This window comes from Tyto alba, unplaced genomic scaffold (assembly GCF_018691265.1).
Source record: "Tyto alba isolate M040663 unplaced genomic scaffold, T.alba_DEE_v4.0 Super-Scaffold_23, whole genome shotgun sequence".
Lineage (NCBI taxonomy): Eukaryota > Metazoa > Chordata > Aves > Strigiformes > Tytonidae > Tyto > Tyto alba.
The window spans coordinates 26,804,168-26,829,651 of record NW_024881297.1 but is presented as its reverse complement, the minus strand read 5'-3'; the positions used below and the strand labels follow the sequence as shown (position 1 = coordinate 26,829,651).

The window sequence follows — 25,484 nt, the reverse complement described above, 5'->3', positions numbered from 1 at the left end:
TTACTGTCCTCTTGAGTTCTACAAAGCTACGTGAAAGAATAAACATAAGACTCTCCTGTCCTCTATCCTCATCAGGCTTAACTAGTACCAATCCCAGAGGCTAACATGCTACAATCTGTCCATAATGACACAGGAAAAATGACATGTGAAACCTGTCCAGTGGCTCTACTGTACTCATATGATCATGATACTCTTTTTCCATCCAGCCAGACGTCGAGGGGGAGGAAGGAAGGAGAGAGTGAATTTAGCATGAGTAAAAACTGCAGCACTGTGTTATGCCACATACTGATAATACCCTTTTAATTTAGCTTGATATTGCCTACCTAACTGTGCTCATGCTTATACCAAGTCTTACATTGCACACTCATAATTGTGCCATTCAAAAAAGCATTAAAAATTATTGGAATAATGAACATGTCACAATACCCCTCTAAGGCCCCCCCTAAACTTGTAAACATGGATCCACCTGGCAGTACAATTTATGTGAGCGGTGGTTAAGTTTGCTTAACAGGGACATGGTCAGCAAAGGTAAGAAAACGGTAACTTATACAAAGTTTGTGGGAATCTGTGCAGGAATGTCTGTAGGGATCATGGGTATTTTCAGCAAATAGGTTGGCCCTGGATATGTCACCAACAGTCACACGTTCTACAGGCCAGGCCACAAATGTTAAGGCTGTAATCTATTCACCTGACATTCTGACACAGCTGGGGAGATTTAAGAAGTTACTGCTCATCATATCTCCCACAACTGCTTCTTCAGTGCAGAGGTAGTAGGTGGTCCACCTTAAGGGATCAGGTGAGAATTCTTAATTTGCCTCAGTGCAAAGCCAGCCAATTTATTTTAAAAAACTTCCAGCCATGATTCAGATGTCAGAGAGGTTCTTTCCTCCCTAAACTGACCACATACCACAGGTAACATGCTGTAGAAATGACCCCTCTTCTCACAAATAATGGGGTAAAAACCTATCGATTGCCTTTTGATTAAGAAACGTGGTATTAAAGCATATGAGGCTTGGAGAAAGTATTAATCTTAGCATATCTCAATCTGGTTTGCCAAGGCAACAGTTTAACGTAGTTTGATGCAACTGGGTTGTTTGGCGGTATTTCAATAAAAGTGCATCATGATGAGTCATACCCTTAATAAGCAATGTTCTATTCTAGCAGGAAGTGCCTTTCTCACAGCCAAGAGAATCATCTTTTTAGTTTCCTGCCACATCCAGAAGTAAAGACAAACAATTTAATCCATCTATTAGGGTGTATTTCTCCAGAATCAGACAAAGAACCATGAAAATGGGATTGTGGATCACAGAGTTGGTTGATTTATGGCAGGTTAAAAGATGGCAAGTAAGGTGTGAGATGTTTTCCCAAAGGGTGAGACAAAATCAAGGAGAATAATTGCATCACTATAAGCAATAAGTTAGTAAGTTCATCATCCTTTAAAAGTACATCAAGGTGATAATTTTTTCAGGATCTTCATAATGAGTGTAAAAGTTGTTGAAGCTCATATATAGAAAAATCAGGCTGAGAATGTTTAACACACCCATCATATCCTACCATGTTTATGGTGTTTAAACATCTTGCTTTGAAATACTTTATTTTGGAAGGCAACCCAATCATGGTGAGGTTGAGGAGAACCGCTTTGAAACCAAAACACTGGTTTGAAACCAAAGCAATGCTGTTGCTTGTACCCATGTCTTATTTTAGTCTATGTTCTCTACACCTTATGCTGTCTCCACATTGATGAATAGTAATATCCAATAGGAGCAGACTTGTAGAATGAAACAGTTGCTGCTAAGGACCTGGTATCCATACTACACATTTCAAGAGGTCTTACTTCAGACTGGCTGTAGCCTGTTCCTGTGGACTGAGAGACGCCCTTGGAGTGCATCTTCTGATAATTAACATCCTCAAAGGGATCCAGTTTTTTGTGTTTGTGACTGCTCCACTGCACAGCCAAGGCACGGGAGACAAGGACTACTGAGAGAGCGGCTTCAAAAGCCCTGTCCTAATCTGAACTAAAATGCTAATGTGGATGAACCTTTTGTGGTGCTTGGTCTTCTGACGTTAAACGTCACTGAGGTTAAATACCCTTTGTAGTTCTCTCCTGTGATTTTTCTCCTCTCTGTTCTGGATAGTGTATATGGAGGAATATGAAGACTTAGTAACCTTACCCTGGCTGTAGGTATTAGGCCCCTTCTTCCTCCTCCTCCCACTGCTGTCCCCACAGGAAGCACCACTGAAAGCCACAGGGAGAAATTGTTTCTGACACTCAAGCCTTCCTCCTAGGATTTCCTCTCTGAGACTGATCCCCACCACACTTAAGGAGAGGCATCCAGCAGATTTGCCTCTGTCAGAGTGTGCAGAAGACTGTATTTTTAAAGCTGTGCCCAAATACAGTGTGGTTTTGGTCCATAGAGCAAGCTCCCACTGTGAGCCCAGAGCTCATCTGATTCGGTCCATATGGCTCAGAACCAAGACGGGCTTTAGGCTTAAGAAATCCATCCGCTTTTAAAAGGCCCTATCCGTGAAATCAGCACATAATTTTTCTCATCATTGAGCATCACTGAAAGTATTTGTCATTGTGGCACAATACATCAGCGAACAGATCTTGCTCATCTCTTTCATTCCGGAGAAGAGAATGATAATTTTCAGCCTCTAGTATATACAGAAATGAGGTGTAAGTCTATGGCTTGCATTTTTGCTACTGAAAACGTACCCTCAGTTGAGGGCTTAGCATAGTACGGGCTGTGCTGAGCGCTTGGAGCTCTGCTTAAAGTTAGTGAAAAGTGAGAGAGCTCAGCATCTCTGAGAATCGGGTGCCAAGGGAGCAGGATCAAGAGTAAGCTTGTTAAGGTTTTCCCTGACACTGTTGGCTAATAAAGACCTGTACAGAGTTCATGGGAAAGTCAGGATGCGACGTGCGTTGGTAGCCATCAGCATTAGCATTAAGCACAAGACAGAGAAGACAGACAGCTAAAGAGCATTTAACTATAGGATGCTGGTGCTTTTCTGACTGTGGCCTTACAGTATCTAAAATGAACTCGTGAGGTCTTAGCTCTGTCATTGTTGTTCCCTTATTCGCACCTTGAAACCAACATGCATTAGACAGCCCAGTTAACCTTCGCTGCTAGGGGAAAAAACCCAGAGCTGTGTTACTGTGGTAACTGAATCATTTTTCACTTTAAGATGGAGCAGTTCAATGCAATGTATTATGAAACAGCCCACTCCGGTCAGGATGAAACATGCAGGATACCTGACAGCTTGGCGCTCACTCTGAATGAATAGAGAGCTCCCAATTAATGTGGTGTTTGGCTTTTAACTTTAATAATCATTGTTATAACTCAACAGGAATGTTTATAAAACATTGGACTGGTTGCCACATAGATGTAATTTTCAGTAAATGCCCGAGACAGGAGTTTTCAGCATTGCTGTTGTTTATTATATGCATTTCCAAGGATGCTGATCAGGCCGCTGCTATGTAAGGGTGTAAGAACTGAATAAATATCCCAGCAGAAGAGAAGAAGCATGCCTTCTCTGCTCGGATAATATTTCTTACATACACAGAAACTGACAGGGGAGTTTTAGACTGAGAGAATTAGGCACCAGAATTAAATGGGAAATGGGTGCAGGGCTATTTTAGTGCCTCTAAAATTCCCAACTGTTCTTTAGGGGGAAATGGTGGTGTAGAGGACTGGAAATACAAATGTTTTCCCCTTCAGTTGTATATAAACCTAGTTACTATATAAAAATGTTTGTAATCCACAGTGGTTTTATTTAATTAGAGGAGGGGTGGAGGTTGTTCCTCTGTCATGTGAAGAAAAATCTCTATTCTAGGCCATAACAATTGCCATTTCAGGATTTTGCAAAATAGATAAAAGTGAAATGGCTAATGGGAGATAGAGTCATTATTCCTGTTATAACCCATTTAAGTTCATATTCAGTTGGAAAAAAAAAAAAAGTCAAAAGGAAAATTAACAGGCTTACATTCATCCCTCCTGCCAGCTCACAACACGAAAATTGTCTCTCCTTAACAGTTAAGCTCTCCTGCATGGTTTCCACTGAAGGGGCATTAAGCTGGGGCAGTGAATTAGGGGGTTGTGTATGAAGGGGTGCGAGGTGTAGAGATTTCGTGCCTTTTCCTGAGGGAATCTTTGTGCATTAACACTGATATAATGGTGCCTGGCTATGACAAAGATGAGCAGCTGAGAAATACGCGTAATAAATAATGCACATAAACACGCAAGATCATTTCTAAGGGAAGTAAAGTGGAAGCCAGCCTTTTTAGCTCACGGCTAATGTGGTGGAATAATAAAACTCCTTCTGAGATGCCGTTGTCTGGCTTGACACGCTTTGTTTTTCTCCTTAACAGGGGAAGTGTTCTTGCAGATTAAAGGCCCACTAGAAGACACATATAAAATCTACTGCTATCGCCATGATGATGCACACACCGTGCTGGAATCCTATGAAAAGGATGAAGAACTGAAGCAGCATTTAAGATACTGTGTACAGTCCTTAAAGTAAGATCTTTTCAAATGATGATTTCCGTCCATAGTCAGTTGCCTGGCAGGGAACATTTTAAATGGATGTAGATGAAAGGTCCCCTGTAAATCCGGAGTTTTATGAGGCTTGCTGGGAGCTCTGGCTTATGCTGCTTTCATGAAAAGATGACAAGCCAGGGGCCATGATTAGATTTCTTTCTCTCTAAGATCGCCAAAAATAGCACAAGAAAGGTTGCTCTTCCCTTAGCTTCAGTGCCCCATACTGGCAAAAAAAATGCTGCATCATATCATGGGCTATTGGGAACACCTTGCCCAGCTTCCAGGAAACTTGCTGCCCCTGTCTTCAGCAATTCTATTGCTTGAATTAAAACAGCCTGTAATGGAGCTCTTCACACGCACTGGTGTTTCTGGGCCCCTGTTGCAAGGCCCCAGGGATCTGGAGCGGCTGTGTGGTGCTGGACCTCTCATATGGGGGTGTTTGAGAGCGATCAGCATTGGAGCAAGCTGCCAGGTCCCACCAGTGGAAGGTGCTTTGTGCCATCGGCTCCAGTGCCAACCCCTCGGGGAAATGTCAGGAGCTGGGGATGCTGCAAAATAATGGATCCATCTTTCCTCCAGTGCAGCCTCCTCCTGCAGCCAGACACAGGAACAGCTCATCCACCCCATAGAGCGCTTCTCTTCCCACCCACAAATCTCTATGCCCCCTCACTTTCCCAAAAAGCATCACACCGAGCTGTCAGAAGAGAACGTGCCACAGTCTTTCAGATCAGAGGGCTAGTTCCAACTCCAGTAAGGGCCCGTGCTGCATGCTTGTAGGAGAGATGTAAAGCTGTCACAAATAATGGAGCGTGCATCAGCAACAGGCATTTCAACCACACCGCAGTTAGTGATCAGTCTGCAGTGATGTGTTAAGGCTTATGAGATGGGAAGTATGTCCAAGTGATATCTGGACAGAGTGGTAGAGTCAAATATTAACAATATTAAAAGAGAAATGTTCAATTTGAAGACAGGTTATATTGAAGATAAGGCTTATTTTGTGCAACATACCCAGTTATTAATTCCATAACAAAGTATATGTGCAGGACACTTAGGTTTTAGCTACCCTGGATGTTGAAAGAAATAGATTATCATATAAACTCAGGCTTTCAGGCTAATGAATAGCCAAGTATCTCCCTTAGGGGGGTGTTTTAGTTGCTGATGCCTACAATATTCTTTTCTGGCTAATCAAGAGAAGCCACTACTGTAATTCATTCATGCCTGCTGCTGAGGCAAGGGGACATGGAAGCAAATAAAGATAAAAGATGGCATCCATGTACATGCTAGGGTGGATGCTGTCACTTGAGTTCCAGAGCCAGCAAGAGGAGCTCCTGTTCCAACATCACAGCTGAGATTTGTGAAGAGAAAGGATATTTTGTGCTGAGACATTGTAGCCTTTGCTAGCAGGAAGTGACAAAGCCTTCCTCACGATGAAGCCTTGTTTTGTCTTGCTCTTTCCTGATAAGCCTTTAAACAGGAACCAATGAAAAAAGCACTGGTGCATGTATACTACTTTTTGTTTTCTCCCAGTGCCTGAAGACTGCAGCTAATTCAAATATGAAGATCTGAGAGCACACACACAAATGCAGAGCTGTGGTGACCTAAATCTATTATTACTGATTGGAGACTACTTGGCCTAGGAAGAAACTTATGCATCATTTTTACCAAATAAGTTGTAGTCTGTTTTCCATTGTGAGACATAAAAACTGTGAGGGCTGGTGATGACTATTCTTGAAAAATATTTGCTTCTTAAATTTTTTTTTTCCTTGAAATAATATTTTTCCATCTTTTTTTAAATTAAAACGGCCTAACATTACTAGAGACTTCTGTTCCTCAGCTGAGCAATATCTGCCATGTGAAAAACAACTTTTGACCAATTTGAAAGTGGCACCCTGAACATCTGTACATACAAATCAGGTTTAATTAGCCATGCTGAGATTCCTATTCCTCCTTTTGACTGAAGAGGAGAAATTCCATACCAAAATGTAGGTGTCTGCCTTGGAGACACGTGCAGATCCAAATTTGGTAGAGTCCTGTGTTTCAACAGTGATTATGCAAACCGGAGATGTTGTGTGCTAGCTTAGCCAAAGAAATGCAGCTGGTAAAAATGAAAGGGGCTGGCAACTACCTGCTCTGCTTTCAGCCTGAAGTAGCTTGGTCAACTGTTACAGGGGCAAAGGGACGTCAAAAGGATGCAAAGTGCTGACAGTGCAGAAGCAATTGAAAGCACCAGCAGCTTCCAGATGCTCATTTAGGCAACGGTGGGCAAGGGCATGAGAGTGCAGGCAGTCATAGAGCAGTGGCTGATGATGTGATGTCAGGAAAGCATAACACAGAGATGGAGTGACATTTTGGTTCCCTGGCATTTGAGTGAATTCATACTATATGGAAAATATTATATGCACATGTTTGCATGGTTCCAAACTCAAATTGCATGTCCCTGCTGCTTTCAGTGTATGTATCAACACCTTCCTACTCTGAAGGGGTTTCAGTTGATATGTAGCCTACAAAAAACTTAACAGCTTCATCGATTCTATATCCTAAAAGGCTGTAATGTATTCTTTCTCATTTAGGAATACATTTCTATTTAAAGAGAGTAGATGGAAATGTATATAAAGTCTAAGAATGACATGTTTAATTTTACTTTCTGTATGAAGGACTTGATGTTATTTACTGTTGCTAGCACAGTGATCCAAACTCTCTTCTCTAACAGTGTTAGGACAAGGCTAGGTCTTACAGCCAAAGCCAGGTTTCTGATAATCCTTTCTCATTTGGGGCTGTCCTTTCAAAAAGATATAGGGCCAGATTCACTGGTACCCTCTGGCTGTTTTGTGCAGTTCTACTGACACATAGCAGCCATAAACTTAAGTTAACTGGCCAGTTATGGCTGCCCTGTGTCACTGAAGTGTATCTGAGAATCTGGCCCCTGATCTGTATAAATCCTTTTAGGAGGAATCTAATATATGTTTTGTTTTCTTCTCTTTTGCAGAAAGATATATGAGAAAGAGTAAGTACTATTCCTTTCTTACATGTAAAGTAGTCTTTAAAATATCTTTAATTTATCTTCAGTATGCTTAAAACTATACATGTAGAAATTGTAAGAACACAAGCCTTTTGTGTTAGTATAACCCATAGATTTTTCCAGGATATATGTGATAAAGACTCTCAGTTTTAATTTCCCTAAACCTATCTATTTTTTTTTAATTACCACTATGCTAGCTTTGCTGTATCGTTCAAAACTTGTGGTTTATGAAGCTACTTAATTCTGTTGCTAATTCATTTGGAGCCTTTTATTATCACCTTGCTCTGAGGTCTGCAAGAGTGCTTGTCAACGACATAGTACCAGTTTTTGAAATCCAGACACTCAGACATCATTTTGCATAGGCCTCTGCAGACCTGCTACAATACATGTTAGGTTCACAGGTAAAGCTATTCCTAAGGTCACAACCCCATTGATAGCCCTATATGAGAAGTCCATCTCAGGATCTTCCCTCTGAGAGTAGCTGGAAGAACATCAGAAAAGAACAAGCTCATGGCAACACTTTGCTAGAATACTCACCCAGCCACTGATAACTTGTGGTTAAGGGACTTCTGTGCCAAACGTGACATCTTTGAAGAGCTATAAAGGAGAGTTTATCCCAGCTGCAGTTTCTGGACATCCAGCAGGTTGGGATCATTGAAATGCAGCATGTCCTGAAGTTACCTGCAGGGAGAGGTCAGAGGAGGGGTTAGATGAACTGAAGAAAATGATTACAACCCGAGACAGAAATGTTAAAAGAGAAAAGAGGAGCAAGTGTTCTCTGTGTTGGTGGGAGAGGAACACAACTGTACAGTCAGAGAATTTGTTAATCAGTCAGTCAGTTGCACATCATAAATAAGATCAGTGTAAAATGCACTTTGAAGGATTTGTATGTTGAAATTATACAGTTGGAGTTTTCAAGCTTTCATCTATGTTAGGAAATAGTTTTTCTGGATTTTGTTTTGGTAAGGGACATTCTTGTTTTGGTTCCTCCAAGAGGAACAAAATATCCGGAGAGTCACAATAAGATCATGTGAGACAGCAACACATATAGAAATAGCGCAAGACTGGCTGCTCTGCCTTGTGTAACCCTATCAGAAAAGAATGCCTAGTTTTCTCTTTCAAGCCGTTTCCAGCAGAGTGTAGGATACAACCCACTTTCTGATTTTAAACTGGCTCTTGTAAAGCTGTGTAGAGTGCAATGAGCCGGGTTTAGCTGCGGGACCCTCCCTGAGCTAGGCTACCTCGCACGGTGTGGTGGCATTTGCCTTCCCCACTGACTGGCAGGGCCCTCAGAAACGCTGTCACCTACAACTGAGCTTAGAGGTTGCAGACTCTCAGGAGCCCTTGGACAGGACCATGCCCAAAAATCTGGTTAACGTTGAACTGGAAAATACAGCGTAGCTCACCCCAAACGGTCAGTGATGTTGCTGCTCCCAGATTGCTTTTCATTCAAGCATGATCAAGAAAACAATTACATAAATACCAGACAGTGCTGCCCTTTGCTAGCAGCTCAATAGGTTAAATTCTGCTTGGCTTAACAGCCGTGCAGCCTCAGTCAATTCTCTGGGTTTGTACGAGAGTCTTATGGCACAGTGAATTATTTGCCCTACATGTCTTGTACTAAAATGAACTCACGCACAGTAAACCATGAAGCCCAAGACTTTATGTCACACTGCAGCCTATGATGCCCGCACACCATTTCAAGAACACCAAGCTGAATATGACACTGGCCTCAGCCCTGCTGTACCATACTGGCTATCGTGTTTGCCACTGGACCTAGTTGTTGGGTAACGAAAGCAAATGAAACTAAATCCTGCATCACCTGTCTTTGTGTAGCTCACCACCATGTGTTTTGTAATCAGGTGGAATCTTTCTGCATTTGTGATTTTGTTTTGCCGGGAGGAGGGAGGAAGGGTATGCTGAGATGCTCACTGCAGTTAAGCCAGCTGCATTTACTGCAGAGCTACGTTAATAATTTGCGATGAGATTAGTACAGCTACACATGACCTAGAATACTTGCTAAATTCACAATAACATGGGGGGGAAGGATGAAGTAGCATTACAAATGAATTATCAACTTAATTTTCTGCACAATAGATGTCACAAGCTGTTATGCGCCTGTTTCTGTTGCCACCCGTGTCCTGCCCAGCGGCTGGGTGCGTCCTAACAGGGGGGGCATTGCAAATGGGACTCGTCCGGGGAGAGTGGCTATCATCAGCTAATCTTGCTGGGGAGAATTAGAAGAGTTGAACTTCGTGGCATTTAGTGCCCCAGGGAGTCATTATCTTATAACAAACCTACTATCTCTTAAACCATATTGCAAGACTGTGTCATGCAGATATGCGAACAGAGGGCTGTTTATCACTTGGGCAGCTGTCCAAAGTGCAACTATATAAAGAGAAGACACTTGAAGATTTTTCCATTCATGAGGCAGCTTTTATAGATTTGCATTCATGGGGCTTTTCAGAGAAAACAATAACAATTTAAGATTTTTTTTTCATTATTGCTGCCAGAAGCTGAAAGAAGGGAAAATAGCTCTCTATATTTAATGTAGGATACAGGGGAAATGAGGGGGATTGAAATGCTGAGAAGGTTTGGGGACATCAAGAAGCCTTAAAAGGCATCTACTGTTAATTTTTTTTCATGCAGAACTTTTTTACAGATAATGCCTGTTCGAGAAAGAGGGTTTAAATATGCAGATGTCTCTTCTCCAAGGCATTCAAATTGTTAATTAGTCAGCAGTAAAGATTGGCTCTTGTACTTTTTATACATATAAAAGTGGGAATGAAAGCTTTTTTTTTTTCTCTTTTACTCTTTCTGCTGCACAAAACAATAGATGTCAGCCTGCAAAACCAAGCGGCTGTTCCACGGTTTTTGTACTTTCTTCCTACATTGTGTTATTCCATCTTTCCATATGCTGAAATCCTTCTTTGCCTAGCATTAACTCTTGCACAGTTAACTCAGACAACCACTTCCCTTCCAAAGCAGCCTTTTTGGGCATGAAAATGGAAAGGTGCTTCTGCTTTACTGCCTTTCACACTGTTACCAAAAGCTCACACTCAGTCTCAAAGGGGAGGTCTGCGAGTCACAGAGTCGTGAGAGCTAGAGCATTGCCTGGTTAGCTCAGGAGCATGCTGTGGGAGGAGTGACAAAGGACACTTCTGTCCTGCTGCTGGAGCCTCAGCAGTGTCTGGCCCTGGCCCGAGGACTTGGCCACCCGGCGTTACCTACTCTGGGGAGACCCCACATTTCTACCAGCCATGTGGAAGGTAACAAAGGCACGTGCGGCTTGGTCCTGCCATTCCCTCTTTTCTTCCAGGCTGTGGTGACGGCCTGCAAGCTGCACAGCCTCTCTCCTTTAAGCCAAGAGAGTGTGAGCTTTTGTCCAGAGTGGGGCTGGAGCATGCATTCAGCTGGCTGGTAAAATCCCCTTGCACGGGAGCCAGAGAGCTCTGGTGCCCGGGGCGGCGGCTGCTGCCCCTGCCGAGCCCGCGAGGATGGAGCCTGGAGCCGCGGAGCTGCCCTGTGACTTCCCTGCCCTCATCCTTCTGCCACCCTAGGCAGCTGCCTGCTTTGCCTTGATGTAAGGTGACTTCCAGCAGGTTGGATTAAGCCTGGGTGAACACCCTGTATGTTCAGCATTCCCCTAGGACAGATCTGGTACCTTGTGGAAGCTCAGGCATTGTTAGAAATAACCTACTGGCAGCCAGCAAAGAAAAGCCACTGGTAAAAGACAGTAAAGCTTAAGGGTCACTGTGGCAAGTTGTGAGATGTTGTGAGGAGGGATGCAGCCCTGAACAGGCATCCCACTTACTCGCAGCAAGTTGTTGTAATTTTAAGCCTGAGGGCCCAGAGCAGGTTGCAATAGCCCCGCTCACATGCGGTTTCTCAAACTTCCTGTTATTTGTTCTTCCACCTACATCTCCCTTCCTGGGTGTTGTGGGGTGTAAGTTGCACCACACACAGCCCCAGACTGAGTGGGACGGTTTTGGAGATAATATCTAAGTAATAGTCTGGTAGGTTGCTGAAAACACAGACAACTCAGATCCAGTGTGTATTTCTCACTGAGGGGGCAAGAGGAGGGTTTTGTTTACAATGGCCCCTGTTCCCTTACAGATATATCTTATTTTTTTACTTAAGTGATAATTGTACTTTTATGACTCAGTGCAAAACACTGCTCTTGTTTTGATATTTTCTGTATTTTAAAGCTCAACTGAAGGATATAAAAGGCAGCAGCTTCAATGACTAGGCAGAAATAGTAAGAAGTTTTTGTCTTCAAGGCATTTCTCCTTAATTGTAATTTTTTTTTGTACAAATTATAGAGGAAAGCCAAATCTAACGGACATGGGATCCCTGATGATCAAACCAGTGCAACGGGTGATGAAATATCCCTTGTTACTCTGTGAACTCTTGAATTCAACTCCTGTTTCTCACCCTGACCACAAGGTGCTACAAGATGCCCTTTTTACTATGAAAAACATTAATGTGAACATCAATGAACTTAAAAGGAGAAAAGATTTAGGTAAGAAAAAGGCACAGTGAGTTGTGTCTTTGTAGATTTGGGCTGGTAATTACAAGAGAGATTTCAACTCCAGTCATATCACTACAACAGTTTTGGCTGGCGCTACCCAAGTTGTGTAATACTGGGTTTCAAGAAGGTAACAGATGCCTTAATGTCACATGTCCACAGCCAGCTATGTTATCTGACTGGTAACTCCAGAAATATCAAAATGATGAAAGAATTCATGTTATATCCATATCCGTTGTCTGTAATGCAGTTGCAAACACTGATAATAATTAAGATGCTGTAATAGCAATATTTCTCATAGACTTGCCAGGTAGAAGCCCTAACTTCACTCTTCCCAAGGCTAGCATTGATAACAGGGTTTTCATCATCTCAAGCATTTCACACAAGATTACAGCAAGCGACATCAAAGCATCTGCTCTCAAATGGTTTCATATTTGTGTGCCTGTCCCTGTGAAATGCCCTGAGAATACAGGTTATTAGTGTCATGAAATTGTCTGTCTGCAGTGCTGAAGTATAAGAGGAATGATGATGATGAAACCCTTAAAGAAAAGTTTTCCCGACTGAATATCCACTCCATTAGCAAGAAATCCAAGAGGGTCACCAGTCATCTGAAAATACTGACGGGGGGAGAACCTCAGGTACTTACTCATCCAACTGCAGATTTGCATTGACAGCTTCAGTTCTGCTTTTGCACTGGGCATTTTTTAAAACACATTGGAAATGGAGTTTGTGGTGTTGCTTTTTTTCTGCATCATTTGTGAAGTCATTCTCTGACTGTCACAGAAGACAGGAAAGATCTTTGTGATTGAAATAGAAAATAACGTAATGTGTTCTCCACCTTTTCCTTTTTTATCTAAGTTTCTCAAACTTCTGATCTTCAGCAGAGAGGAAGTGACTGGTAGTTTTGTGAAACTCAGCCTGAGATTAGCGCTTTGTGGATAGATTGGCAAGAGTTATTGTTGGTGCTGAGAACATGTTCCGTACTTCTTGCTCTGCATCGTAACATTCAGGTTCTGAACCGACCAGGGAGGATGAGCAATACTTCTGATTAGGAAAGGCCATGGGGTTTGCCTCTATATATGTAAGGACCTGAAACCATCAAAACTACCAGAGGCAAAGAACCCTGTGATAAGTCTGGTGAGTGTTGGGTGGCCAAAAATAAAACAATCCTTCATAATTTCAAGGTTGTAATTCACAACCTAGCAGGATAAGCATTTTCAGGAAAGCTTAAATCTGAATCTCAAAGAAAATCAATTACAACCGACCTTGAAAATTATATCCAGTGTACCTCACTGCATGAGATGGCTGATTATACAAGGTCACTTGCGTTTCTATATGTGACTTTAGAAGATGTGTGCCATTTTTTCCTGTTTTGTTTTTTATCACTGGTTTTCCCCTTTCTCTGATGCAAACTACCCACATTTATTTTTTCTGTTCATTTATTTGTATAGTGGAAATTTTTGTATTCAGAATTGGGACACCATCAAGGATATAAAATCAGAGAAAAACAGAATCAAATTTGATCAATAGAAGATGTGATTTTTCTTTTCTTTTTTTTTTTTTTTCTTTAGAAGCTTCTGTTTTATTTTTTTGTTGTTGTTGTTGGTTTTGTTTTTTAATTAAGCTTAAAACGTTTGAGAATCACTTTAGAATCAGGATACATCTGTTAAAGAATCAGCCTTCTCTGCTGCTTAATTAGACTAAGAATGTTCCCAATTCACATCTCTGAAAAATGCTGTGACCCTTGCAGCAAGACCACTGAAAATGAGACTTGAGATTTCTCAGATTCCTCAGGTAAAAGGTAGGCAGAAATAAACATATTTTCAGGGTTTTTTCAGCTAGCATAAAAAACGAGTACAAGCCTACTTCCAGCCGCTGAGGTGTCTCGCTGAAGAGCTGACGTTGCTCTAGAAGTAACAGCTCCACCTACAGCCTGCCTGGGGGAAATCTCCCCATCACCCACAAATAAACACCCAGAGAAGTAATGCCATGACAGAAAAATATCTTACAATTGTCACCGTTGTTTCCTCAAACGGAGCAACAATACACCGACAATGAAGCGTTTCATTGGCACACGTAGGTGTGCTTGTAATAAAGCAATTCCCTGCTTCCGCAGGATTAAAACTTAAATTCTCTGTCATGTTGCCCTGTGCCTTCTCTGACTTTTGAATTAAAACTGGAGTTTGGGAGACTTAGGGACCGACCTGTTCTGTTTTCAAAGGGAGGAGTTCAGGGAAGGTTTGGGATTTTTCCAGCAGTGCTCTGGATGTTTCTTTCATTAGCCAAGCTCTTCAGGGCTGCCAACATAACAGTGCAAACATCTATTTTAGGTGAAAGATCAAACTTTTAATAAGGAAGAAAAGTTGTTTCGAAGTTTAGAGAAGACTGTGAAATTGTGCATGAAGAACATTTCACTCTCCTCACAACATCTACAGGTGGGTACAGACATTCTGAAATCTGTGGCCACAAACCATGTCCATAACCAGTTTAACACACATTTCTGCCACTGGTCAGGCAACACCCAATTATTTATAAACAGGCCTGTCTAATTAACAATATTAAACAAATGAGCCGTGCTGCTGCTACATTACTGATCCCATGTCAAAGAAGTTTTGAAGCCCAAATTTCTGAATTTTTCTCCTTACACGAGCAGGCTCTACGGAGACCCATGGGTGCAGTGCAGAAAAGATGGTGCTGGCTGGTGGCACAGTTACGACTTTGAAACAGTGTGTGAAGCCACCACGGGGGTCATGCACATCTGCTGCAGTGGAGCACCAACTGCTTCTCATTAAAAATGGAAGAACTGAGTTGCAGACGTGTGAATTAAAATGTCCTAAAATACGTGTTTTGGATGTGAGCACTCCTTCCTTTATCCTGTTGCGAGGCTGTGTCGAGGGCTAGCATTAGACGTACAGAGTGCTCAAGCGCTGTAAATGTTTTTGCTTTAATCCTTCTCTCCAAAGATGTCGGCTGGCTTGTAATTTATCAACTTTTCCCCCCTCGTGGACAACTTGCCAACTTTGTAGATGGCACAAGGCCCTGCAGAGCGTAAGTGTGCCCAAACCAGACACAAATGCTGTTTGAGAGGTAGGTGAGATCAATAGCCAGCTGGCCAGAGCTTATCGCAAATGCACCTCGTTTGGTTCAACAAACAGGGGATGGCCAGTGAGCTCAGCCAACAAGGGTTGTTGCCCAGAATGGTGCTGACAGTTCCTTATCCAAACGGATGCACTCTTCATTAAGATTAAAATTCAGAATAAGTGAAATACACCCCTGCACTCCTACCGAGTCCTCCAAAAGAGGCCTCTGAGGGTGCATGAGTCTTGAGCTTGCTTCTCGCTGAGCAGTAGCTAACTTCCAGTGGGACATTCACTAAGTTGGGGCATAATTTTTTTCTATTGAACATTAACAACTTTATTTTTAAATAGTTTACATTGAAGACAGACAAAACATAGGAAAATATTATCACAGTAAACAATCCTACAATGGCTGGAAACTGCACAGAAACTGCACAGGTGTCAGAAATGGAAAATATTTCCGATTCCATTAGTATTATTGCAGTATCTGCATGAGAGAATACAGTATATTAAAGTAGATAGTAATACAGTTTCATCTTGCTACCATCTTCTCATTTAGGATTCTATACATCTGGCTTCACAGAATATAATTGGGCTTCAGGAAATCTTGCAATACAAAGACAACGAAGTCAACAACTGTTTGAAAAAATGGAACAACACTGCAAATCTCTGTGAAGATCTTGTAAGTTAATGCAATGTCCAGTGTTACACAGCTATCTTTATGTGTGAGATATCAGGTGTAGGTGAGAAAGACAAGGACAGGAAAGAGCAAAAACCCTTAGTAATCCACTGGGAAAGATGAGTGTTTTTTTTTGGCTGAGTATCTGTAAAAAAATAGGATAAAATTCAGTGTAAGCGCACTGTGTTTTCCCTACAAGAGCTAAAGAAAACTTCTCAAGCTAAATTCCTGGTTTTAAACTGAAATCTTTGTGCTAAATCTGCACATTTCACCCGACCTTTAGACAAGAGCATCAGATCTTTGCTTTGTGACTTTTGTTACCAATACTTGCAGTTTTGGAGTGACTTTGGAGGTCTTTGTTGTGCTCATGAACTATTAGCTCCTGGAATCACAGGTCTGTGAAAATCTCAGCTTTATTACCTTTCCAAGTAAGTTACTAACCTTCATATAGGGAAATAATAAAAAATCCGAATATAGCCCATAGGAATTAAAAAGCAATTAAAAAAAGAAAGTAATAGTTTTTCAAGTAGTCTCTTGCTTTCAGAGTCCAAATGAACTTTAATGTCTGGCTCTACTAAGATAGATTAAAATGTCTCTTCAAAATGGGGCAAGGCTGCTTCTTCAAACAGCTGCTCAGGCTGGAAAAATTCAGAGGTGGAGGTTTTCTTATACTTTCCTAGGCTTGTGCCGGCTAAAATACAGCCATTCAATCCTTTTCAAAACACTGAAAACAGAGTCTGCTAAGAAACAGAAGGATCTTTGAAAGACCACATCCTCCCAGATAATGAAAGGGAAGTAAGATGTTGTATCTCCTTTCCTTTGAAGCTCCCGCATTTGAAAAGAATCTCAAAAATTAATCTCAATAATCAGAAAGATTTTTTCAATGTCTTTACAATGAATGAGTACATAAATTGCAGAAGAGCACCCCTCTATCATTGACATGATGAGTGTGTCCAGTATGGACGATGTCCCCATACTCAGAAATATCAAAGAAAGCCAGAAGCAATTCCACAATTGATGAAACAGAAAACTTTTTCTTCAGAAAAAAAATTGTAACTCCTATTGACTCATGACCCAGCTATTCTGAAAGTCTATGTAATTAAAAAAAAATAATCTTAATCTTATACATTTTAAATGTGGATATTCTTATTAACCATGTTGATTTCTGCTTATTATCTATTTACTTCTGTCTTGGATTTACAAGGTTCAAGGATTCTCTATCATATGTATAAGGGTTTTTTAAAAAAATCTTTTGTCCTGACATAGCACAATGAGTAGTAGATACTCTCGCTGAACAACCCGTAGTGTTCTTCACATTTTCCTGGAAGGGTATTATCAATGGAGATCTCAGCAATGGGCTCAGGTTATTTTTTTTTTCCCTTTGAGAATTTGTCAATAACGAATACTTTCCTCTCATTATATTTTAGGGAAAATTTTAGGGCAGAAACCCACAATAGCCTTCTTCTCTTCCAGAAATCAGGTCCAGCAGTTTGGAAAAATTGTTAATGCATCAAAAATTGGTTCTCTACCCAGAGCCTAGTTTTTCAGGTGGAAATAAAGTAGAAACTATCTAGCCAGTGTACATCATCTTGGCCTTGGGAGAGCAATTCCAGTGCTGAAATGGATCTGTCCTCAACTGTGGTGCGTTATGGAGGGTAGAGGGACAACTGCTCTTTTATTCTCACATTCAACCCAACAACTTAATTCATATAGAACATCCAAAATCATGATGATGAGTTTCACTCACTACAAGCCCGTGCTGTATTTGAACAAGTGACTTACAAAAATAAATTTTATTTCATGCAATATTAATCCCTTGAGACAATTAGAGACTAATGGAAAAGTCTGAGAAAGACTTTGTTTTTTTACCAGGTGTCTAATTTTGTTGATTACTAGAGATAAAACCAACAAGCATAACATAATTTAATCAAATCAAGTGATTGTCTGTGTTTGCTTAAACAGGAATTGAGTTACAGCTGTTTCCAGAAAAAAAAGAAAAAAAAAAATAGCTTTGGTAGCATGCAAGACTGCTATGTAACAAGACCTCATTGCCTCTAGACTGTATATTGGCATGGGCCTTGCAATTATGGAAATCCCAGTTTCACTGGACCACTTCACCGTTCCTTGCCCAGTTTTTCCTCAGAGGTAACACACTAAGGGCAGTAGCGTGGGCTCCATATTCCAAGGGTCCATTTCCATCCCCAAGACACTTCAAGCTGCAAAACTCTTACCTCCCCTTTGCAATGTTACGAAGGAGATTCTACCTCATTCTAGACCCTGCTTGAAGCTTCCTCTGACAGCAATGCTTTGTGAAGAGTAATTAACAGATTGCTTGGTAGGCTGCCATCAGGCTTAACCTGTTACTGGGTCTGAAGAACTGTACAAATAAAGTAATAAGTAGGTCTGTTTTATACCCTTCCAGATGGCTCAGCTGCACAAGCTTGTCTTGACTCCTCTCTCAGCACTACAAGCCTTGTTTTCAGGCCCACAGAAGCTCATTCAGAAGCGCTATGACAAGTTGTTAGACTACAACAGCTACCTCCAGAGGTCAACTGGAGAAGAGCAGGACCTGGCAAAGAAAGACTATGAGGCTCTAAATGCACAGCTAGTGGAAGAACTTCAGATATTCAACAGAGCAGCCAAAAAGATTGTGTTGAACTGCCTGCATTGCTTCATCACCCTCCTCAGGAATATTATGTCTGCAGCACTTCAATCAAATTCTGCTGTGGTGGTGCCTGTTCCAGTAAGTACATTACAAACAGGTGTGGCTCTGCCTTTATTTGTCTTTTTTTCTTTCTGTATGGTTTGGCTAGAGTTATGTAGGACACATACCTACAAGCCACACCGATTTTTTTGTTCTGCTAAGCACAGTCAGGTTTTGTTTTGTTTTTTCCTTGCAAGCTCAGCAAAGGTTAATTTCTGAGTTTAAGTTTTGTCAGGTCTGGACATTTCATCAAGAATGATCCTAATGCAGCTGTTCCAGCTGCTACAGTGACAGTAATTGCAAGAACATTATAGCAAGGCAAAAAGGAGGCAGCTGCTAGCATTTTAGTCTTTGTCTCTTAGCATCTACCCAGAGTAGCCCAGAAAACACAGGAGGAGAAATTCTAAGAAATTACATGAACACTCCTATTGCTGCTAGACCTGCAGTCACAGATGACTGCAGAAGAGAAGTATGTTAGGAGACCTGATTAAATAATATCTATGAAAAACAAGTTGCTTTTAAACCCAAATACGATGCAGAAGCTCCTGCAGACACCTCTAGGCAGAAAGGAATAGCCTTGTCTATGCTGGCAATTTTAGAAAGTTCAGATCGTTTCACTTATGTAGCCAAAGGTACCAAAGATGCCTGTCTAAGCTACACAGAAGGGCATCAGTTCCTTCAGCCCACTCTGCCCTTTCTGGGCACTATGATCATTTCCTGAAGACTGAAGTTGAGAAATTATTTTTAATTTGTGTGAAAATCCGACAGTGTTTCCGTTTTGTTGTACTTTTTCCTAGAGGACTTGAACCCCCTGAGAAACACAGCTGCAACAATGCCTTCCACACACCCAAATCCACTCACCTGAACCAGAGCAAGACTCTAGATAGGAAACACATTGTAGTGAGGCAATTCTGAAGCATTCCTTTCCATCAAGGATTGAACACAGCACTTTATAATCAGGGACAGCTGAAAAATTAAGAAAGCAAGGTCAGGATCAAAACATACAGCTGCGGTGTTCAACGGGATAATGAAAGCTTTGCCTGCATGAAGAAATTGCATCCCTATAGTTTGACTATTTTATGTTTTGAAAGATGTTGCATTGAGCATTGTTTTCTGTGAGGCTCTGCCTACAAATTTTTTTTTTTTTTCCTCTTTACATCAGCAAATACATTTGGGGTTAGGCATAGACCAAAAGCACTGAGAGTGCCACAGACAGAGCTTCAGCTTCTCCAACGATTTTTAACCTGGTGGCAGCACCCAGTTGCACAAACACACAGCTGCAGGGTAAACTTCTCCATGCCTTGCAGCACACTGGCCACTCTGATAGCTGCTGAGATGCACATTTACATCTGAAAGCAGGTGGCTTTGTAGCATAAGAGCAAGGCTGTTCGTTTTCATCGCTGTTTAGAATATTTTTTAATGATTTAACTTATATTAGTATGGCTTTTAAATCTAATAGAAATCATTAGAAACTTTCTTTAAGTGAGGACCTTTCTTTTCTTTCCATCTCATACCTAGCACACTATGGGCTCTGCAGAAAATAGTAGTAACTTGTCAGATTTCTTGATTCCTAGCGTTCAGCCCATTAAACCAAATCTGGTCTCTCAAATCTCCAAACCATTTTGTTCATGAGATCTAACCCACCTTTGTGTTTGCAGCTGTCTTCCTCAAGCATCTGTGAAGTGCAGAATCAGTTGATGGAGGAGGTTCACAAGCTGAATTTTGTAAAAGAAAACAGCAGTGTAACCTTTATTGAGAGAAAATTGAGCTTGGAAAAAAAGAAACCTGTCCCTTCTGCGGTGAGTGCCATACATCTGAATTGTGTATGAAGCATCCTTGATCAGTCTTGAAACAAATCCATTTTTATGCCACCTAGAGGTTTGGGCTTGGTCTTTACACCGGAGCTCTGAATTTGGTTGTTGTAATGAAGCTGTTCCATTGATCAGTAACTTCTGAAGATTTTTCATTCATTTTTCATGTTATTATCTTGAAAATCCACTTCAAATTATCTCTGATTACCCTTAGGTCTTTAAGCACATATTATGTCTAAAGTTGCATACGTAAACTTTGATTACTTCTTTTGTTAAATACTCTTATAGTGTGTCTGAGTCTTCTAATTCAGAACATTTTTTTTCCTCATCCTCAGCTGTGGTGATGTGTACTGGTGTTACACATATATGCACACACATATGCACACACATACACGCCCACAGCAGGATTCAGAAAATCAACCAGGAAATCTGCGTCCCCCCTGGTTCCCAATCTTATCAGATGTTTCCAGAGCTTTTACAAGTCTAGTTTACAGCAAAATAAAAACCTCAAGTGCAGATTTACAGGAGAAGCTGAAAGATTCCTTTTAGCATCACTAAGGCACATATACTCTTGCTTCTGTGGTATGTTAAGATCACATCAATGTGCAGCACCTCCCTCCCTGCCCTCTAACCAAACTGTGAGTGAATATGCTTTCAGCAATTAACAGCATTTTGCCCTTATTTAGCAAGGTAAGTTCACACAAAAAGTAGAACATTTGGGTACCATTGACTTTTTTGCCTAATGCCTTGTCATGCAAGTTATTACGTGGCATTAGCACATCTCAGCAGCTTTTTGGATTATGCCTTTTTTTGTGATATTATATAGGAATAAAAAAATCATTGCTACCCATGTTGCCTAGAAATGGCCTCAGTGTTTTTCCCAGTGAATAATTTTTTTGCATTTCAGCTGGAATCCTCACGTCAGACAGAAGGCCACAGGTCCAAGCTGTTGTCTACGTACAGCACAGAATTGCTATACCAAGCTAAGCGCAACTGCAATGCCACGCAGGAATTTGATATTGATTTACATGAAGGAGAACTGGTGGCTGTTGTGGAGCAAAAGGACCCCTTCGGAACTACGAGCAGATGGCTTGTTGACACAGGAAGTAAGTTCTCTGCACAAACATCCCAATAACAGCTTCCCTTTGGGATATTGATTTCTTTTCTTTCTGGCCCCATCTGTTTGCCTCTCATACTGACTGCTGCATAAAATGGGTGGCTTTGAAATGGTCTTAGCAGCAATTTGCAGTTTATTTTCTCTCTTTTTATTCTGGTGTCTAGTCCTTAAAGGGTATGTGTATTCCTCCTTCCTGAGGCCTTACAATCCAGCCAAAGCACAGAAGGACATACCAGAAAACAGCTTCGGTGACGACGATTTTGATAACATCAGCCTCTTTGTCTCTTCACGGCCCTCTACTGACAGCGGCACAAGAAGTCTGGGTCACAAGAAGAGTGACAGCAGCTCATCTCTTCACTTCTGTGAAAATCTCACAATTAATGGCACAGGGACCGATGCTTTTCAGGATATGGATGATCAGGATGTAAGTATGATTCACACTGTGCCTGTCTTCTTGTTGTCCCTATTTCAAATCTAGAATTATATCGCTTATAAATGAAATGGTTTCCTTTTACACTGGAAAAGACTGGCACTAATCTGTCAGTATGACATGAGAATTCATTATCCTCTGTTCTTTGGCTTTCTTAAATAGCTTCAAAGTAGGAAAAGATAATCAGTTAAACTGTGAATTGCAATCCTGTCTCACAGAAAACACGCTGTTGAATTACCCCACCCCATATCAAGGTTCTCCTATGGAGCAGGAGCCTGCAAAATAGCTCACTTTGGGGGATTCTTCCACTTATCATTGACAAGAAAGCTGTGGCAATGTTGATCGGCAAGGCACAGAAGTGCCTCGTGTCACATTTGAGTGCAGGAGCTTTAGGTTTCTTGAGGAAACCTTGCTGGACAATTCTCCATCCAATCTAAAACTGTTTGGCGAGACAGAAACAGGCGCTTGGTGTGAGCTGAAAACCTTACTAGTATAGTAAGGTGATGGGGTCTCAGAGTGCAGTTTGTTCCTCCCCATGCAGAATTCCCCAGATCCTTCAATTTTATTTTTTATTTTGGACCTGTTCACTGTAGTCTGTCTAGCATTTGCAGACCATGTAGTTGTGTCCTGATTCGTATACATTATTACTCATTTTCTGTATAAAGAATTCATACTAAGATACAATGACAGGGTAAGATGTGGCTACATTTCTGAATTCAGATTTTGATTTTTGTGGCTTTCCTTTTTCAGACCTTCTATGCTGTTTATGCATTTCAAGCAAGAAATGATCAGGAACTCAGTCTTCAGGAGTACCAGAAGGTTAGGATACTCCGGTTTTCTGACCTGAGTGGCAATAAAGAATGGTGGCTAGCAGAAGCAAAAGGTCAGAAAGGATATGTACCATCTAATTATCTTGGGAAGATGACATATGCTTAGGAACAGAAAAGCCCATTGAGCCAATTTCTCTGAAGTAGACAAAATAATCATCTATTACGGCTTGCAGCAAGCAAGGCAAACTCACCAGTGATTGACAGAAGCCGTGGTATCTGGTACAGCATACAGATGACATTGAGAACCTCCATCCTCCAAAAGCCATCACCTTGTCAAGACCTGAGGGAGGAAACATTTAACAGGAAGACTGATTCTGATTAACATCCTGAAGAGCTTGCTTTTCTATTACCCCATAATTTTCTCTTTTGTCAAAGTGTCCTGCGTCAAAAGTCAACCTACAAGTACAAATCACAGCTAAAATTATGCTTTTCTTCCATGGTATTTAGCAAATAATATTAAAGATGAAGAGAATTAGCTCTGAAAAAGGACAAATTCAGTCTTCAGGGATGCTGTAATTCAGGCTGAATTGCTCCTGAACTGCTATCTCAATGAACATAGACATGTCTTCAAACTTGAGCTTTTTGGTTGTCTGTTTTTATCCTCAGCCACTTTGTAATAAACCTTTTTCTCAGTGAAGATAATTGAAGCGGAAAAAGAAAAAGGGTTTCATTTTTGTAGGAAACATTTCAACTTAAAACATACCAAGTGTGGTGGTACCAGTGGCTGGTTCTAGGGAAGAAGGTATGTTTAGTTAAATATGGAAATGGGGAGAGGGGAAAAAAGGGGGCACAAAAAACAAGTACTGTGAAATAAATGTTACAATTTTTGAAAGAATTACACAACTACTTCACATGGTAGGAAACAATTTGTACCAATATGAAAGCACCCCAGGTTTGAACTTCCACATATGTCTCCACACTAACTGCTTTATAGTGTAAGGTCTGCGTAGTGAAACAAAACCTGTGTTATTAAACTTGGGAAACTGATTAAGATTTGAAAAAAAAAAAAAAAGTCAAGCAGTGGCTTTCAATGACTATTTACCACCTGTCTGATTCCTTAGGTCAGATACAGGAATCATAATGTCTAGTGAATAAGCTAGGACTTAAGATGCATCAAAATTTCTCTTCCAGAAAAAAAAAAAAAAAAAAATCATCATTCTCAAGTGTCTGACGTTAGATTGAACAGTAAAGAACTTATTGACAAGCTGATGCACTGTTTGCAGAATTCAGAGTCAAAAGTTCTGTATTTTGCTAAAGTATCTTCAAAACAGTTGTGGCTATTTTAGGAAGTTAATATAGTTCATACTGCATCCTCAATGAGCATAGAAAACAAAAAATCCCAAGGAAGGACCTGAATGTCAGGTAGTACTTTAGGTTTGCTGATTATAGCAGTCTTTAGGTCAGGCTGGTGGCCTACACTTGAGCTAGACTGAATAGTGATCTAACAACATATCTTTGCTATTACCATTGATATCTGAATGTTCATCATAATTTATTTCAATACAATAATGCCTAGGTCCTCTAGTGACAAATGAAGACCTTCTTGTGCTAAGCATTGCAAAAAGCAAAAATACCTAAAAATCGACTATGTCTGTAGCAGATAGTGTAATTGAAAGTAAACTCCTGTCAGGTATTTTCTGTATTGCTGCATAATCGCTTATTACTGACTGATCATTAAAATAACAAGACTATTGAAATTAAGTGAGGAGGGGAGAGAGGGAAGAAGGGTGTGCAGGTTTTTCTAAAGCTCTGAAGTAAGTTTCTATTCCCTACACTTGAAGTGTGGCATATAAAGATGAAATGATTCAAACACCTTACCAACATGTAATAGGAAATAACTTGTCAGCAAAGAAAGGATGAGAAAAGTTTGGGCAGACAATGCAAAAAAAGTAGTTTTTGCTACACTAATGGACCTAGCTTAATTTTCTTCAGTGTCCCAAATTTTAATTTTATTTTCATAAAAAGGTAAAGAAAGTTCTCAGTCTTGCTCAGAAGGTGAACACAGTGGATCAGAGATGAGAACCTGAAACTTGCGCTGGATTAAATCATATGATAGAGAAACTTTTCAACTTCTCTGAGATGGACATCCAGAAACGGGTATGTGAAACTCTGAACTGCTGCAATCCAATGATCAGTAATAATAGATATAAAATTATTTTGCCTAACTGTACATCACCTCCTGCACTTAAATCTTGCTGTTTCTACAGCAAGCAAATAAGGTTCTTGTCCATTTTATTAATGGATGTAGCCGTTTTTATGGAAAACTTTGCCTTTAGTTAAATGAAGAAAATAAAGCTTTGGAGAAGGAGTGTCAGCTTGGAAGAAAGGACTGAAAGACTGCAAATCACCCTACTAAGTTTGCACTGCTTTGGCTTTCATATTTTAAGATTATGGGGAAGATATGGACAAGAAGCTTTTCAGTATGTCTTACAATTTAGAATATTTTATTTGGAGATGTTCTATGCAATAGTTGAAACAGTTTTAGAAATGATTCAATTGTACTTAATAGACTTAATGCAGTCATGTAAGCACAACGATGAAGTTTTATATTTCAGACAGTGAAATTAATTAAGGGCAAGAGTCAGGGAATAAAAGATTTCTGAAGTCTTAGTTCTGAGAACTCAGCTTGAGTCATAGGGAGAGCTCTGATTATGAGTGCTAGGTATATTGTCCATGAAAAATCAGGCTCTGTGAAAGTGTCTCAAAGTGTACTCAAATGCTGCTCTCCAAAACATTCACTGGTATCCTGAA

General features: G+C 40.7%; 1 protein-coding gene and 1 long non-coding RNA gene across 2 annotated transcripts in view; one reads left to right on the top strand and one right to left on the bottom strand.

Annotated features, from left to right (window-relative positions):
• ARHGEF38 (Rho guanine nucleotide exchange factor 38) overlaps window positions 1–22,839 on the top strand; it is a 36,885-nt gene extending 14,046 nt beyond the window's left edge. The window contains exons 4-14 of the mRNA XM_042796798.1: window positions 4,370–4,517; window positions 7,525–7,542; window positions 11,880–12,079; window positions 12,590–12,723; window positions 14,416–14,520; window positions 15,722–15,844; window positions 18,264–18,584; window positions 20,204–20,344; window positions 21,264–21,462; window positions 21,638–21,897; window positions 22,654–22,839. Of these exons, the coding sequence (XP_042652732.1) occupies window positions 4,370–4,517; window positions 7,525–7,542; window positions 11,880–12,079; window positions 12,590–12,723; window positions 14,416–14,520; window positions 15,722–15,844; window positions 18,264–18,584; window positions 20,204–20,344; window positions 21,264–21,462; window positions 21,638–21,897; window positions 22,654–22,839 (1,835 nt within the window). The remainder of the gene's footprint in view (window positions 1–4,369; window positions 4,518–7,524; window positions 7,543–11,879; window positions 12,080–12,589; window positions 12,724–14,415; window positions 14,521–15,721; window positions 15,845–18,263; window positions 18,585–20,203; window positions 20,345–21,263; window positions 21,463–21,637; window positions 21,898–22,653) is intronic.
• LOC122153782 lies at window positions 18,377–23,026 on the bottom strand. Its single transcript, XR_006165671.1, has 4 exons — window positions 22,925–23,026; window positions 20,190–20,260; window positions 19,407–19,511; window positions 18,377–18,410 (listed from the first exon to the last, which is right to left on the bottom strand). It is a non-coding gene; the product is annotated as an uncharacterized LOC122153782 (long non-coding RNA).
• Window positions 23,027–25,484: the final 2,458 nt, after the last annotated feature.